The 19,117-nt window shown below is 37.7% G+C and overlaps 1 protein-coding gene across 1 annotated transcript in view; it reads left to right on the plus strand.

Annotated features, from left to right (window-relative positions):
• Positions 1-18,482, plus strand: part of LOC128684105 (multifunctional procollagen lysine hydroxylase and glycosyltransferase LH3) — an 86,889-nt gene extending 68,407 nt beyond the window's left edge. The window contains exons 12-14 of the mRNA XM_070088333.1: positions 228-371; positions 6,870-6,992; positions 14,604-18,482. Coding sequence (XP_069944434.1) covers positions 228-371; positions 6,870-6,992; positions 14,604-14,780 — 444 coding nt within the window. The 3' untranslated portion in view covers positions 14,781-18,482. The remainder of the gene's footprint in view (positions 1-227; positions 372-6,869; positions 6,993-14,603) is intronic.
• The last annotated feature ends 635 nt before the right edge of the window (positions 18,483-19,117 follow it).

The raw sequence follows: 19,117 nt of genomic DNA on the forward strand, positions 1-19,117 counted from the left end.
CCAAAATAACCCCCCCCCCAAAAAAAAAAATCAAATTTGTTATAGCCCATCCAATAACGATAATATATTTAGGGGGAAGGCAATCAGGCTCGATCAAGGGGAAAAAGATGACAAATCCAATTCCTTGGATGAAGAGCCCCTTACCAGCATCTAGGAATCTCCCTTGAAGGAAAAAAACTATCCAAACATAAGTTAAACACGCTTCCATCTGTGAATTTTTTGAGCAGGATCCAAGGAAGAAGACCGGCATGGAGGAAGTTCCGACAGTGGACCAGTGGACCTCTCATTTGGGACTGGACCACTTGATAAAGAGGCTCTTTGATGATATCTTCCAGAACCAACTTATACTCTCCTTCCCGTATAGTCTGAAGGTGAGTCATCGCATGCTGCATTGTCAGAATATTGTGTATATAGACTTCAGTAAGGCCTTTTATTCAGATCCACAAAGGAGACTGATGCATGAAGTAGCATCATGCAGTGACGGCTCGTCCACAGGAGCTACGGAGCTGCAGTTCCCCAGATGCTCACTGTCAGACGTATGACTTCATCACCCTTACGCTAAAATAATTTGCAACAAATATATTACAGGAAAAATCTGTTGTATGTTGTTTTCAATGTATTTATAAACGAATTTATTATTTTTTGTTGTTATTCTTGTTGAAACGAGATAAAAATGATTAAAAATAGAAGTTTGATGCGGTACGATAGTATAGGTATTACTGGCGTTACATCTGGCAACGAGGAGCTGAATTCGATGCAGCACACATCCAGTTGCAATCGGTCTGTTTATGTGAGTGTGTGCGTTGTAATGCGTGGCCGGTATTGGTGTTGAGGGCAGTTTAAATTCTTTTCAATAGCGTTAAATTTAATTACTATTTCATAAACGATGGCAGTGGAAACTAAACTCAGTTAAATATTTACAAAGCATTAACTTTTCTCAGTTGATTTTAAGTAAAAATAAAAGAAAAGGACGACATACACCAGTTTTATCCATTCTACAAAAAAGTTCCAGCAGGAGGAAAGAATATACGCGGCAGTTTAGCGTCAGTGTTTACCAGAAAAGTGAATGGCTTTGTGGCTGTGGCGAAAAAAACACTTTACTCTGTTTTCCATGTTTACTATTTGGTGGAGACTCTTCATGGACAAAAAGTGGCGTGACTGACTTGAGACATTTATCACAAAAAGTAATGAAACATGAGCAGTCAACCAAAAATATAAATAACGTTATTGATTTGTCAATGATGGGAAAAGTGAACATTGCAGCTCAAATTGATTCAGTATACAAGATTTTGATAGTGAAACTGAAGAGGTTGAAAAAACAAATACTAGTTGTAACATCATCAGCTCAGCCAGCCACGTCACCACCAGCAGGACTGTGAACACATCTACGGCTACGTATATGTGAACGATTATCATTGTTAAATTTAGTTTAATTTTAAAAATTATTACTTTAATAACGTTTATTATGCTGTTGTATTGTACGCTGGCTGCTGTATTGTATGTTGGCTGCTGTATCTGTATTGTATGCTGGCTGCTGTATTGTATGCTGGCTGCTGTATTGTATGCTGGCTGCTATATTGCATGCTGGCTGCTGTATTGTATGCTGCCTGCTGTATTGTATGCTGGCTGCTGTATTGTATGCTGGCTGCTGTATTGTATGCTGGCTGCTGTATTGTATGCTGGCTACTGTATTGTATGCTGGCTGCTTTATTGTATGCTGGCTGCTGTATTGTATGCTGGCTACTGTATTGTATGCTGGCTGCTTTATTGTATGCTGGCTGCTGTATTGTATGCTGGCTGCTGTATTGTATGCTGGCTGCTGTATTGTATGCTGGCTGCTGTATTGCATGCTGGCTACTGTATTGTATGCTGGCTGCTGTATTGTATGCTGGCTGCTGTATTGTATGCTGGCTGCTGTATTGTATGTTGGCTGCTGTATTGTATGCTGCCTGCTGTATTGTACGCTGGCTGCTGTATTGTATGCTGGCTGCTGTATTGTACGCTGGCTGCTGTATTGTATGCTGCCTGCTGTATTGTACGCTGGCTGCTGTATTGTATGCTGGCTGCTGTATTGTATGCTGCCTGCTGTATTGTATGCTGGCTGCTGTATTGTATGCTGGCTGCTGTATTGTATGCTGGCTGCTGTATTGTATGCTGACTGCTGTATTGTATGCTGCCTGCTGTATTGTATGCTGCCTGCTGTATTGTATGCTGGCTGCTGTATTGTACGCTGGCTGCTGTATTGTATGCTGGCTGCTGTATTGTATGCTGGCTGCTGTATTGTATGCTGGCTGTTGTATTGTATGCTGGCTGCTGTATTGTACGCTGGCTGCTGTATTGTATGCTGGCTGCTGTATTGTATGCTGGCTGTTGTATTGTATGCTGGCTGCTGTATTGTATGCTGGCTGTTGTATTGTATGCTGGCTGTTGTATTGTATGCTGGCTGCTGTATTGTATGCTGGCTGCTGTATTGTACGCTGGCTGCTGTATTGTATGCTGGCTGCTGTATTGTATGCTGGCTGCTGTATTGTATGCTGGCTGCTGTATTGTATGCTGGCTGTTGTATTGTATGCTGCCTGCTGTATTGTACGCTGGGGAGGCACTAACCGCGTTGGGATCATAGAGTGCCTTGGGAATGGGAGGTAATCAAGATTGATCCAAGGAAGCAGAGAGTTGTTCCTGCTCCTTGGATCAAGAGCTTTCATCAGAATCCAAGCCGGTGATAGCTGTTACATTATACTGATACAGTATAAGTATACAAGTATATAACTCTAATATAATATGGCAGAATACATGAATTTTATAAAATAGCTGAGAATTCTTAATATTTTAATATTTTTCAGTTTTTTCCTCATTTATATTCCATAATTCTCAACAATCCTGTAAGACTATTTTTTTTATATATATAATTGCTTGAAATAATAAATTGGCACTCAAACAGCCTAAAATCAACACAAAAATACCTCCCGTTAAGATACACCAGCGTTTAGGGTTTGAAGCCTATCGGAAGAAAATTTCTCTAATTAATACATGGAAAGCAATTTATGTAATAAAATTGACAAATAGAAACTTACACAGCTCAGAGTAAATACCAAGATTTCTCTTAATAAACTCCATCAAGGCAGAAAGTTTGAACCCGATCAGGAAACGCATTCTCCAACAGTTCCAACAAGCTTTTAACAATTTCAGAAAAATTTCAGAACTGAAAAAAAAATAAATAGTTGCCAAAGATATTTGAAGATATTTAGAGCATTTTGGGGTTGCTGAATTCGAAAATGACAGTAGGTTTTTTTAAATTTGTTCTAGTTTGTGAGATATTGCATACCTACCTTCGATTAACAGGGAACTTGGCCATAACACGTGTATATGTACAGTACGTAAAGACAATTTGTATATACAGATCATTTTAATAAAAACTGGAATTATATTTTAAAATTATTTAATATTTAACGAAAGGTGTATCAACAATGTCCACGTGACAATATTGCAACTTTTATTTTCTTATTTTTCCGGATAAATATGAGTTCTTCACGAAGAGTCTGCTTAAATAATCCCAATGTGTTTTGCTACATTTGTGGCAAATACTCTTTGCAGAAACAAAGAAAAAATCACAGATTTTGCAAAACAAGCTTATCTTGCTTATTTTGGAGTGTCGCTTAGAGAACAAGACAAGTCTTGGGGTCCCCATATAGTTTGGAAAACCTGTGTAGAATGTTTACCACAGTGGAAAAATAGGCAAAAGAAATGTTTAAACATCGGTGTGTCTATGGTGTGGAGAGAGTTGTAAAACCACCACTACGACTGTTATTTCTGTATTGTGAATGTGAAAGGTTTCAATCGATACAAGAAAATCAAGTGGGAATATCCTGATTTGGAGTCAGCACGAGACCTGTGCCACTCAACGAAGATGTTCCCATAAGAGTGTTTACAACACTGCTTGACCTTCCGTAATCAGATGTTGAAGTAACTCAGCGTTTAGGATGTAACAGGTGATAGCAGTGGAAGTGAATATGAAGTATGCTGTGGAAAATAATGTATATTTTCCGAAAATACAGTGTATTTTATATGTAAATTGATGAAATATATTGTATTTAATAAAAATTTATTTGTATATAAAAAAGGAACCAGGGAGAGTGTTAGCATCGCTTGGGGAGGAGGCCATTGTTTTTTGAACTGGGCAAGAGAAACGTTAGTGAAAATCGGAAGAATTTTCGTCGCTCTAGAGGTTAAATTGTGTTTAAAACCTCGCAAATAGGAGCAGAAATTGTTGGATTTGCAGTCCCGCAGGATATGATAAACAGGCAACTGGACAGGACTCCGTAATTAGATGGGAAAAGTATAAAATTACCCCAGTTGAGTAATGTCTATATTTATGTTGAAATTCTGGCCAGTATTTTCTTCATATTTTAGGCTGGGGTTTGTGTATGACACACCTCGTAATCTCCAGACAAATTGATGAATGTTGTTATTATTATAAATTCTCCTTCTGTTACATAAATGTGTATATGTAGTCATTTATTAAATTTAACATTCAGTCCATATATTTATACCAGAATTCCTGGTGATATTTATTTCATTGAAATTAATATAGGTCCAGAGTAACTTGTGGGATGATATGAGAGTAGTAGTTCGAAGGGAGACATTCTCTGGTGACCTAGGTGTCTCAAAATATTCTACATGCCTCAGAGTTGTAACAATTGGTAAGAAATAGTTATCTTTGTTACTTTTATTAAATTACTGGTATGTATCTAATGAGATTCATCCAGGTAATTTTAATTTTCCACATAAGCATTTCAACACCCCAGCGGTTCTTCCAAGAACTCAATGATCCGATGCATGACCTTAGTCTGTCAAAGCAAGCACCGAACGTTTAACATCCAGACAAAGAAAAGAACCGTCTACAACAAAGAGTTAAAATAACAGTTTATCGGACAAAAGAGGTTGAACTTCCTTACTTCTAACAAGATGAAGAACTTGTATACCGCAATAACATTTCTCGAGTTCTTCTTCAAATGAGACTTGAATATCGACTGAGATTGGCGGTTGTTTATAGACAGCTACATTAGAACTTGAAATGTGTCCTATTCAACATTGGTAACCAATATGCATCTCTTTCAATTGCTCAACAAAACTGTGCTGATGACCAGCATATAAGAAAATCGTATAAACAACGTTATCACATGCAGTAAATAGTGGTATCTGAATTATCTTACTACATTAATCTGTTATGTAGAATGATCTAAACATAATTTCAGTGCGATTTGTAAGTTAGCCGCGCCTGATCAATATGTCACATCTATGTTTTTCAATGGGAAACTAAATTTATCAAAAGTATAGATTTATAGATTAAAGTATTCATGAGTGGTATGTAGAAATAAGGAAATTTATGGGAGGAGGTGGGTGAAGGATTTTTCAGAGGGATATAGGCAACTTACGTTACAGGTTTTATTAGACTTGTAATATACGAGGGAGGGGAGGGTATGATTGGAAAGTGTTGCTGGGGTAGGGAAGTCATGGGTGAAAACAGGGTCGCCTCCCTGGTAATGGATGACAACAAATGTTTGCGTGAGTGTTGGATGAGTGATGCGTGAGTGAATAATATGTGGACCACGGGTGCTAGCACCTGTGGAGCTGGCCAGTTTTTTGTGTGACATGGACTATACACTTATTATACATATTGTGTGTGGTAATATTGATTTACGGTAATGACATTGTAATTTGGAGATTTGCTATAATAATTGCATGTATTTGCTCCAACTTGTTTTCTAGGTGCCTTGCACTGCATAGTGTTGATGCTGTGATCATGCACGGTGTCCAGAGATATGCTGTGATATGTTTGTATTAATGTCTGTGCATTATTGTTCGTCACTGGTGATCTGCAATTTTCAGTTTTGTTTTGAGAGTAAAGAGTTTAATGTACGTCAGATAGTGTAAATAAAGTTGGGCAACAGTGGTGTTATAGGTTTTTGTGGTTAGGTGCGTGCTAGGCACAGTATGTGTTACTTATGTCATGGTTATATTCTATGTTGTATTGTACTGTTGTCAATAGCACTATGTTATGTCCATATAAGCTGTATAGAGCTTGAATGTCATAGTTGAAGCTGTGTTATTGTTTTTAACACTGGAATTGCATGTTTAAATGTGTAGAAGCTTACATGTGTTGGATTTTTGAGACTAAGTTTATACCTATGGCTTTGTAGTCATTTTGTATGTCTTTGTGACTTTTCTATATCACCATTTTTGTGTAATACATATTGTTATGTAACTGAACCATTAGGACAATTACATAAATTAATGTTTTGATCATTGCTGTGTGACATTAGATTAGGTAACATTCATTGTTTATAGTATGTTAGGTTGTAAATAGTGGGATGGTTGGATAACCACGGGGGGGGGGGTAATATGTCTGTATAATATGTTCAGTGCAATGAATTGCATGGTCTGTAGTCGATTATTAAGTACCATTTCGAGGGATGTGTATATAAAAGTGTTGTTCATATCATGTAATTCTGTTGAGTAGCTCCAACAGGTTTGGGTTAAGTGATAGGATGAGGGAGCAGGGAGGGGGGGGTGTACCCACACGAAGTTGTAAGTGTGGTGTGTAATGTTAGCTGTAGGTAGGATTGTGTTAATTTATAGCCTTAAATGAGTTTTATATATTATATTTTTGTAATGTCATGTTTTAAATAAAATATAAAAAAAAAGTACTGCCCTGGAGGGAAAAGGTTGACAAAAATAACTGGTGGTTAATTAATTGAAGATAATTATGAACTCCACAATATATTTTCAGTCGTAAGGGGTGGCTATCAGAAGTCCTGTATGAAGATTGCTCATCCTTTATATTGACTATACAGCCTTTTGTTTTCCAGGGAGCGATAGTGTTGTCGCTGGTGGCCAGGTTCCAGGCGGGCGAGGTGGCTGGCTTGTCCCACCATCATGATGCCTCTGCTAGTACCTTCCACATACGCCTCACTCCCTCGCATCTCTACCAGGTACTCCTAGCATAAATATATTCAAAAAAAAATGGTAGACCTGCGTGGGTCACTCAGTACTGACTAGCTATGTGACTAATTTTGGTTGTCAAACTCACTGTTTTCATTCAGTAACTGGCGGATAATGAAAAGACAACTTTGCAGGATAAGCTTCTAATGGGGCAGTAAGTGTTTCCATCAAATCAAGGAACGGGTGGGACTTGAACCTATGGCAGTTGAACTCTAAAACTCACGGGTCAGTGTGTTTACCATTCGGCCAACTGGCCTAGTGGTATGTGCACTGGCCTGTGAACTTTAGAACCAGTTCCGTGGTTTGTTTTCAATTGTGCTCTTACGATTTCATAAGTCATGTTTCGATCAGTTAAGACCTATAATAAGTCATTACTTGATAAAGTTCTTAACAGAGAGAAACACTGTTCCAATAAAAGCTTGTCAGGTGCGTCTGATAGTCACTGTCAGCAGCAATACGCCATTTACTTCCAGCTATCAGATGGGGTAAACCTATATGATGAAAGTTTATAAAATGTATTATGCCATACATAGATCAGTAGTGTATATATACACGGATGTCATAAAATGCCATTATTATTTCGAGTAAAGCATTAACCAAATCTACATATATGAAACTACCGATAGTTTAATCGTCTCTGACTCCCTATCCTCATTACATATTCTAAATAACCTGAGGTCTAAACGCATTATGCTTTTGTATGAGGTCACACACATTTTATTTTATTTACAAAGCCCTGGAAATCGTTAGGTTCTTCAGCGCTTTCATCACGTTACGTTTGTAACATTGTCAGCCGTGTCAGCAAATTTAGACAAAAGGATAAATAACCCAACTATTACGCTGAAAGAGATGCCTAGGTTCTTAGGAAAACACCCTTTGGGTAGAAAGGATCCCCTCCCAGAAAAGAGGATTCTACCCCTTGGTACGAACCACTCAAACCACAACACTGCTTTAAGGTGATCAAGCGTCAGGGTCACACACCTTCAACAATGACAAAGAATTAAAGTTAAACTTTTGTGGATTTCCTCTCACATGGGCCTCTGGGAGCATGGTAAAGTTGATTGATGCCTTGGCTAAACTAGAATTAAACAAAAATGTTGAATAGAATTCTGGTTTCTCAAACTGAAGTTTAATAATAATAATTTGGATTTTTTTTATTGTGTGCGTGTTCTTGATTATAATAATAATTTCAATAAATTTACTAGCGCTTGCACACCTAGAAAATTTAGGATAATTGTTTAATATACCTGGTATATTATTTTCATTAATATGATTCCTTGGCATATCATATAGGTTCTTATAATATCTATACATTCCTCAATAAGTGGACACTAAAGCACATAGTGTTCAAGAAACTGACTATGAGGCTGACCACATACTTTGCAATTAGTTTGATCATCATCTGTGTGTCTGCCAAACTGCTAGAAGTACACGTACTTATAACCGAGACTAAGCCTGGTTACGTTCATGTTATCATAGAGTGATAGATTTACTAAGGCATATAACTGCATTCCCATAACATTCAGTTTCACTATTTACTTCTGTCCTAATACTATTCCTAAAGTTAGACACGGACATACCGAAATTATATTCTACATTTTCCTTCACAGTACTTTCTTTGACTAACTTATCAACCATATCATAAAGGAGTAATTCAGTGTGTGATGGAATCTATAAAAATTGTACATTAATTTTTTTATTATTATTATTATTATTATAATCAAAGGGGAAGCGCTAAACCCGGAGGATTATACAGCGCCTGGGGGGGGGGTGTGGAAGGCATTCAGGCTTAATTCGGGGAACTGGAGCACAGATCCAATTCCCTAAATCAAGAGCCCCTCACCAACATCAAGGAACCTTCCTTGAGGGGAATTTTTTTTTTTTTAGTATCTATATCTGGCTTCTCCAATGAGCATATTGTGAGTCATTATGTGAGTCAAGAGCCCTCAGTGATGACAGAATCAGTAATAATCAAGAGTGAAGCTCAGTCATAAGTTAATTATACTGCCTTTAGGATGGCAAACAGTTCAGTTGGTAGTGTAGACGCCCAGTTGTTAATTCTTATGCCTAACTCAACATTGTTCCTATCGTTCTCATCTAGGGAGGTGGCAACAAGAGCAGATGCAGCCCTGCCAGTAGACTCCTGCTTAGATCCATCAGTGTATTTAATATTATTATTAACAATTACTGTAGAAACTTCTTGAGTATTTGCTTTTGCAAGTGATTCAGGGGAAGGGCTTGCAGGTATGTGATATTAAATGAACACAGCTTCCATGGAGGGGTGAAATGCTCTTGTCTACAGCGATACATAACAGAAAAGGCACAATACCGTGATTGGAACAGTACACAAATAACCCGCATATAGAAGAGAGGAACTTACGACGACGTTTCAGTCCGACTTGGACCGTTTATAAAGTCACACTAACAGAAAGGAGAAGAGGGAATATATATAGGCCAGCAGACAGGGATGGGAGCAAGAGAGGTAGTGGTAGTAGTAATGGAGTCAGTCAAATACTAAAAATGAGGAGCACTGCAAGGGAGCTAGGGGTCCACAGGGAAGGAGCATGAACACAGAGGGAAAATAATAAAATGTAAAGAGAACAAATACCCAGGGCAGAAGAAAGAAAACCCAAAGGAAAAAGTTTGTCACTAAAAGTTGGGATATGTACCAAAGTTAGATAATTAAGAAATTTATATTACTACTTACCATTTATATTGTAGTTGGATTACCCCATGACTAACATAATCATACTGGCCAGCGAGAAATCTAAATGAAAGGACTAATGGCATACATACTGGATGTGTTGCATGGCGATGCCTCATTATTTCCTGTCACCACCTAATTCTGGAGCCCTCACAAATTCTGTCCCAATTCTTCAACAGGGGACATTCCAGTAGTACTTATTAATTATAGTTTGAGGCTGATCCATTCAATTATGGCCTCGATGATGCTGGATTACTAGACGGTTTCACCACAACCATTGCTTACACATTAATTTATTATGGCGTCTCTCCCTTGTATCTCTCCATGGCTGCTGCACACCCTCCTTCACACAAAACTTCTTGAAGGGTCAAATCAGCATCACATTTTAATACACAATTATTATATTATTCATATTTACACATGCTGAATTTAGGAAAATTATAATTATAATCATGGGGGAGCGCTAAACCCATAGGATTACACAGTGCACGTGTGGGGGGAGGTGGAAGGTATTCAGGCTCAATTCAGGGAGCCGGAGCACAGATCCAGTTCCCTAGATCAAGAACCCCTCACCAGCATCAAGGAACCTCCCTTGAGGGGTTACAGGAAAATTAAAAATTTTCCAGTGGGCATGAAATCTCAGGTTGCAGTCAAGTTGAAGACCTAAAAATTGCCCTCACCATTTATTAATATGTTGAATATTTAAAGTTCTGTTTCCAACAGTATGTAGGTTTTGTCTATATTGAGGAATAGTTTGTTGGTCATCATACACGTCACAACTTTTAGTAGCTCGTCATTAACATGTTAGTAAGCATAGTTGGGTTTGAGTGGGAGAAGATATAAGTATAATCTAATTCACAATATTCCTTATGAGAACAAATTCGGTCAGTACTGGCACCTGAACATACTTCTGGAATGAAATAATATCGTAAACCGGGGGTCCACTGTAGTTTCATCTGTGAATAGAACAGATTTAAGCAGATGATATGCACTGGATCATTGATATTACTGAGAAAGTGCAGGGGGCCAAGGACACTTCCTTGGGGCACCTCTATGGCTACTGGCTGAGTAGACAATGTTACACCGCTTGTGGATAAACTGGTGTCTATTGTTAAAATAATATTTTAGGTATGCAAGGGTATGTCCTCTGACTCCATAATGTTCTAGTTTAAGGTGCAAGATATTATTTTTTATTTTTTTTTTTTATTATCACACTGGCTGATTCCCACCAAGGCAGGGTGGCCCGAAAAAGAAAAACTTTCACCATCATTCACTCCATCACTGTCTTGCCAGAAGGGTGCTTTACACTACAGTTTTTAAACTGCAACACCAACACCCCTCCTTCAGAGTGCAGGCACTGTACTTCCCATCTCCAGGACTCAAGTCCGGCCTGCCGGTTTCCCTGAATCCCTTCATAAATGTTACTTTGCTCACACTCCAACAGCACGTCAAGTATTAAAAACCATTTGTCTCCATTCACTCCTATCAAACACGCTCATGCATGCCTGCTGGAAGTCCAAGCCCCTCGCACACAAAACCTCCTTTACCCCCTCCCTCCAACCTTTCCTAGGCCGACCCCTACCCCGCCTTCCTTCCACTACAGACTGATACACTCTTGAAGTCATTCTGTTTCACTCCATTCTCTCTACATGTCCGAACCACCTCAACAACCCTTCCTCAGCCCTCTGGACAACAGTTTTGGTAATCCCGCACCTCCTCCTAACTTCCAAACTACGAATTCTCTGCATTATATTCACACCACACATTGCCCTCAGACATGACATCTCCACTTCCTCCAGCCTTCTCCTCGCTGCAACATTCATCACCCATGCTTCACACCCATATAAGAGCGTTGGTAAAACTATACTCTCATACATTCCCCTCTTTGCCTCCAAGGACAAAGTTCTTTGTCTCTTTGACTCCTAAGTGCACCACTCACTCTTTTTCCCTCATCAATTCTATGATTCACCTCATCTTTCATAGACCCATCCGCTGACACGTCCACTCCCAAATATCTGAATACGTTCACCTCCTCCATACTCTCTCCCTCCAATCCGGAATCCAATCTTTCATCACCTAATCTTTTTGTTATCCTCATATATCGAATGCTTTCCACAGGTCTAAGAAGAGAGTCCCAGAGGATATTCATTTTGATCATGTGCTGCATATTATTATTATGGGGAAGCACTAAACCCATAGGATTATACAGTGCCTGTGGGGGGGGGGGAGGAGGATGGAAGGTATTCAGACTTAATTCAGGGAACTGGAGCACAGATCCAATTCCCTAGATCAAGAGCTTCTCACCAGCATCAAGGAACCTCCCTTGAGGGGAAGTGCTGCATAAAGCAGTTCAAACATTTGTATAATTGCGTCAATCATACTTTTTTGGGGGGCCTTAACCCAAGCTGGCAGAGGTTAAATATGTTATATTAGGTAAGTGTAAATTCGCTTATGTATTTTTTTTTTTTTTTTTGAAGATTTTAGATAAGTAAGGGAAAGTTTGATACAAGCCTAAAGTTGTTCACTTAAGTTGTATCACCTCCTTTAACCCGTAAACGGTCCAAACGTATATATACGTTTTTTCAACATTTGAAAGTGTAAAAAAAGTAGATCTTTTTGTTTTTTTACATTTGAAAATGTGTAAAAAACTTTGATCTACTTTTTTTTTTGTTATACAGTGGAACCTCAAAAATCGAACTGCTCCCAACTCAACCAGTTATTTAAGTGTATTTTTGTAAGTGCTTTTATAAGTGTATTTTTGAGGGTCTTAAATGGACTAATCTAATTTACATTATTCCTGATGGGAATAAATTCGTTCGGTAGTGGCACTCGAACAGCCTTCTGAACCGAAGAAAGTTCGATATTTGAGGTTCCACTGTACAGTATTTGAAAATATGTAAAAAAAAAACGTAGATCTACTTTTGTAGCACCACACATGTGAACGTAGATCTGCTTGGACCGTTTACGGGTTAAGGACCAGGGTAACCCTTGCTATCTTGAGTATGGAAAGTTGAAGATTCAACTGATTTGTTAAACAGAGTTGAAGTAATGGGCGACAGCACATGCTGTTTTTTCTGTACAAGAGTGTGAAATTGCTGACCTGGAGTGTACAAAGAACTTGCACAGCACACACAAGTACAATAAGGCACCTAAATTACTGGGAATGGTTGAAGTCCCCCTGATTTGTATTACCTGGAATGCAGGCGAGAGAGATGCATGATAATATACACTTGGAAAGTTACCATACACCAACACTGAAAATTTGAAGTGAAGCTAATCAGATGAGGCCTTGTGTTATGAGCAAAATAAAAATAAAAGGTTAGAAGAAAAAATTTTGGCACTCACTTAAAGGACCCCTTTTGAAGATACCTAATAATTTTAAATACTCTGTGATAAACATAGACTGTATTGTTTGATTTGATAATGGACAAAAAAAGGAGAATAATTATCATGCATTTATTAATAGATTAAACATCTTCCACTTGCCAGTGATGTGTTATTTTCTGTTATGCAAGGATATGTGGCATTATATGTTGCAAGTATAAGGAATAGGTATTAAGATACTAAATGCTGTAAAGAGTTTTTATGAGGATAGTGAGGCTCAGGTTAGGGTGTGTAGAAGAGAGGGAGACTACTTCCCAGTAAAAGTAGGTCTTAGACAGGGATGTGTAATGTCACCATGGTTGTTTAACATATTTATAAATGGGGTTGTAAAAAAAGTAAATGCTAGGGTGTTTGGGAGAGGGATAGGATTAAATTATGGGGGATCAAATACAAAATGGGAATTGACACAGTTACTTTTTGCTGGAATGGGAGATTCTAAAGAAAAATTGCAAAGGTTAGTGTATGAGTTTGAGAGTGTGTGTAAAGGTAGAAAGTTGAAAGTGAACATAGAAGAAAGGTGATGAGGGTATCAAATGATTTAGATAAAGAAAAACTGGATATCAAATTGGAGAGGAGTAGTATGGAAGAAGTGAATGTTTTCAGATATTTGGGAATTGACGTGTCAGCAGATGGACTTATGAAGGATGAGGTTAATCATAGAATTGATGAAGGAAAAAAGGTGAGTGGTGCATTGAGGTATATGTGGAGAAAAAAAAACGTTATCTATGGAGGCAAAGAAGGGAATGTATGAAAGTATAGTGGTACCAACACTCTTATATGGGTGTGAAGCTTGGGTTGCAACTGCTGCAGCAAGGAGATGGTTGGAGGCAGTGGAGATGTCCTGTCTAAGGGCAATGTGTGGTGTAAATATTATGCAGAAAATTCGGAGTGTGGAAACTAGGAGAAGGTGTGGAATTAATAAAAGTATTAGTCAGAGGGCTGAAGAGGAGATGTTGAGGTGGTTTGGTCATTCAGAGAGAATGGATCAAAGTAGAATGACATGGAGAGCTTATAAATCTGTAGGGGAAGGAATGCAGGGTAGGAGTCGTCCTCGAAAAGGTTGGAGGGAGGGGGTAAAGAAGGTTTTGTGGGCAAGGGTCTTGGACTTCCAGCAAGCATGCGTGAGCATGTTAGATAGGAGTGAATTGAGACGAATGGTATTTGGGACCTGACGATCTGTTGGAGTGTGAGCAGGGTAATATTTAGTGAAGGGATTCAGGGAAACCGGTTATTTTTATATAGCCGGACTCGAGTCCTGGAAATGGAAAGTACAATGCCTACACTTTAAAGGAGGGGTTTGGGATATTGGCAATTTGGAGGGATATGTTGTGTATCTTTATACGTATATGCTTCTGAACTGTTGTATTCTGAGCATCATTGCAAAAACAGTGATTATGTGTGAGTGAAGTGAAATTGTTGAATGATGATGAAAGTATTTTCTTTTTGGGGGATTTTCTTTCTTTTTGGGTCACCCGTGTATATCTGTCTTGATACATAAAAGATCTCTCCACAGGGTGGTGAGCTGGAGTTCCCAAAGCAGAAGTGCAGGCTGAAGCCTGAGGTCGGTGATGTGCTAACGTTTCCCGGCCGCCTCACCCATCCTAAAATCCTCCACAATGTCGCTACTGGCACCCTCCACAAGATGATCTTCCACATTGATTCTCTTAGTACCCAAACTGATCACTGTTAATTACTGGTAGCTTTTCATGATAAATGAAAGTGTTTTGTCAGTTTTACCTTAATCCATTTTTAACCTGAGGTAACATATGCACCTTGATATGTTCTGGTTGATTTTATAGTTACAGATTTCTCACTTATTATACTCATAGTGAAGTACTAAATTCAGAAGGGTCAAAAAAAGCCAGTAATTAGTGACAAATGTAGCCTCATTTGATATTGTTTGGTGGGTGAGGTCAAGTGGTTCATATATTTGTCACTGCTTCAAGATTCTCTACATTTTACCTCCAGCCTAGATGAGTTCCAAAAGATTATGTACAGTAGTAAAAATTACAGGAGTACAGAGGCTAAAAGTAAGTGCATTGCTATAAATACTGGTGATTAGTTTATGGTAAACTGATGCTGGCAAGAAATCAGCTGCTACCACCCAAGTTTTTGATCTACGTACCTAATATAAGTGTATTACATTCATGATAATGACAGTGCTTGGCATTTGACTCCTTCCACTGCTGCTAGGTTATCTTGCTCTAATAATGGAGGAATTGGAAGATTTTCAGTTTCAAATGAATATCAAAAGCAATGAAATATGCTTCTCAGTAAGCTGTTTATTCAGAAGAAAACAGATTATGTATGCAGGAGGTAGAGGAGTTCAAACTTTGAAAACTTCAGACTTAGTAAAGAATGGTTGGAATAATTTAAGAAGCATTATAACTTTAATAAACCTTTATTCAATGGTGATGCTTTGAGTGCTGATACTGAGGCAGCTGTTTCATGTCAGGTTATTTAAAAAAATCACAGAGAATATTGAGTGTTGATGAAAAAGGGCTCTTCTGGAAGAGGATGCTTTGAAATATATTTATGGGTAGTACAGTACCCAGGGAATAAGATATAATCAACCTTTAGTCAAAGGAGACAACTCCAATTCCTTTGATTAACAGCCTTCACCAGCATCATGGCACCCTTCCTTAAAGGAAGGTTGTTGTGAAAATTGCTCCAATATGTAAGGTAGCCATGAAGCATAAAAACTAATCAACAGTTTTCTAGTTATGTGAACAAAATATTGCTATATTTGCCAATTCTAAATTCACAGACCTCTAAGAACACAACCTGCTTGAATTTTGAGGTCTGACTGTAGAGTGCTATTTCAAACTCTATTCCAGAGCAAAATTATTCCTTTCTCTGCACACATCCAAGCAACCATTCTTGACAGATGTCCATGAAGCTTGCAACTTTAAATAATGGAGAAGTTTGTACGTGGCATATATTTTGTAGATATTAAGAAAATAAATTCTTTCCCAACAGATTCAACTCTATTATAGGTAGCAGGTCAATTAATATGAATAAAACACTCTTCTTGTAAATTTTATATGTATACTGGCTACTGAACCAAAACTAAGGTATTGTATAAAAAATTACTAAACTTTTTTATTCTCAATTTGAGAAATATCTAAAAAAGAAATATTCAGAAAATAATTTGAATATTTCCTGTAATTCATAACAGATTAAAATTACATGTAGGCAATTAAACAAATAACATTCATGTTTTCAAATATGCATGTATAAACAATATAAAACCAAAACAAAATATTGAGAACATTATTATTATTAGTATTATTATTATGTGATACCACATACAGATCTTTACAGTTCAGTTATACTTACAGCTCAACAAGCTACTAAACAATCTAGAATTATTTTATGAAATATGAATTATGCCACCCATACTCAGTCTTCTCGGCTATCCTAAACCTCCAGTTCAACACATTTCTACCAATGATATAACAGGTACTGAAAACAGGCAGTGGAAGCAAGGACGGAATGATACTGTAATATACTATTCAAAACTACTGTACATGAAGATTCACTAAAAGGCAGCACTTACTAGACCTAAATATGAAATAGAGGTAAGTGTCAAATGCAATACTCAAAATTTATTGCACAAAAAATATCCATCACATGGAAATAAACCCTGAGAGTTTTGTAAAACAAAATAAACCAGAACTCTATCTCAGATATTAATTTCTTATTATAATGTAAAATATTTTTCTGGACATTATCCCAAGGAACTACTGTAAAATAGAGCCAATTATGTTTAATTTCCACCAAGACTTCAGTACACCAGTAACCTGTTTAAAACAATTCTCCAGTTAAGTATCTTGCCCCATTTCAAAGTTAAAAGTAACCACAAATTACAAGAACTGATGGTAATAAATCAGAATGAGAGCTTCATTAAATTTTCATATATGCAAATTAGATAAAAAGCCTTTTCCAAACTTATTAAACTTTGCATTCATAACCAATAAAAATTTGGATACAGGTTTCATTAATGAACTTGTGGCAGTGATGTTAAGATCAATTATCTAGTATTAATGATGGTGAAAACAATTTTTATCAGTAGAAAAAGATGATGGATCTTAAATTATCAGATAAGAATATTTTGGCAGATCAATTAACAGGACAATAGCACATTATCAACAATAGTGTAAATATTTAAGAGATGTAGACAACAGGTTTTAAGCATGTAATGAAGCACCAGTAGTAGTGACATACCCTTTGATCTTTCTGCATGTTTGTTATGTACAAAAATCTTGAATGGTTGGAGGGAAAAGTGCCGATATAGTAGTAATACTACAAAGATGTGGTAGCAGAGCGAGCCTCTGTTAGACAATGTTTTGCTTACAGGTGAGCTTTTTCAAGCTGTGAATTGAAAACATTCATCTTTTGGCAATACACTGTCTAAGAAAAGGCTTGCATGAAACATTAAAACAAAATTTAAGTTGTATATACGGGTACTCCTCACTTAATGAACGAGTTCCATTCCTAGAGCAGGTCAGCAAGCAAATTGGTCATTAAGCGAGGAGCTGCCCCTTACTGATATTTCAAGCATACTGTACTGGTAGTAAGTTTGTGTCAACCATCTATAGATAATGTTTTAATGCCACCTTTGCACCATTTATAATATTTTTAGTATGTATATTAAAAATAGAACTAGGCATTAAAAAGCAACAAAAAGGTAAAGTACACTGGTCAGAGAGCTGGTCGTAAGTCCAAGCAGTTGTTAAACAAGTAGGTCATTAAGTGAGGAGTAGCTGTAGTTTGCTAAGTAAAACATAAATAAAAACAATGGGAATAGAATATTATGTATCAAAGAAATACAGCCTATCCTCATTTAACTATGGAGTTGTGTTCCTAAGACCACGTCGGCAAATGAATTCATCCCTAAGCAAGGAGCATACTACAGGTACCATCCAACTTACAACTGAGCTTGGTTCCGACCAACCAGTCGTAAGTCAAAATGGACATAAGTCGAACCTCAGAAAACTGCCGATAAGAATAGTAGTAGTCAGCTGGTACATGAGAATGAAAGGTTACAAAAGTTATGGCTTGGGTAGCATAAAAAATAGGTTGGGCAAATGTATATGGATGGATCTGAGAAGGCATGTTTCAGTGTCCCTTCTCTATTACATAAGAACATAAGAAAAGAGGAACACTGCAGTAGGCCTGTTCACCCACACAAGTAGATGTAGTAGTAGTAGTAGTTATACACGTGGTGAAAAAGTCAGCTGGTACATGAGAATGAAAGGTTACAAAAGCTATAGCTGGGTAGCATACAAAAATAGGTTGGGCAAATGTATATGGATGGATTTGAAAAGACATGTTTCAGTGTCCCTTCTACTGCATAAGAACATAAGAAGGAAGGAACACTGCTTGTTTGCCCACACAAGTAGAGGTGGTAGTAGTAGCTATGGAAGTAAATGGTATAAAATACCGCTCAGTTTTGGTCTCCTTACTACAGGATGGATATAGACTCACTTGAGAACATACAGAGCAGAATGACTAAAATGATTTACTGTATAAAGAATCTCCCTTATGAAGATAGACTTAGAGCTTTGAATCTCCACTCTCTGAAGAGATGTAGAATGAGGGGAGATATCATTAAAGTTTATAAGTGGATGATGGGCATAAACAAAGGTGATATTAATAAAGTACCGAGTGTGTCAAACCAGATAAGAACCAGAAATAATGGATTTAAGTTGGATAAATTTAGATTCAGAAAGGACATAGGTAAATACTGGCTTTCGAACAGAGTTGTGGATGCATGGAACAATCTTCCGAGTAGGGTGATAGAGGCTAGGACCTTGGGTAGCTTTAAAAAAGAGATATGAGTGGGAGGGGCTGGGTTTAATTGGTGTCACTGGGTATGGGAGTAAATTCTTGGGTAGCTCTGGGTAGGGGTGTTTTGATAAGGACCTTCCCTATATGGGCCAGTAGGCCTTCTGCAGTCTTCCTCCATTCTTATGTTCTTATGTAATGGAAAGTTAAACACATAAGCAGTATAATGTGATCCTT

This window comes from Cherax quadricarinatus, chromosome 2 (genome assembly GCF_038502225.1).
Source record: "Cherax quadricarinatus isolate ZL_2023a chromosome 2, ASM3850222v1, whole genome shotgun sequence".
Taxonomy (NCBI): domain Eukaryota; kingdom Metazoa; phylum Arthropoda; class Malacostraca; order Decapoda; family Parastacidae; genus Cherax; species Cherax quadricarinatus.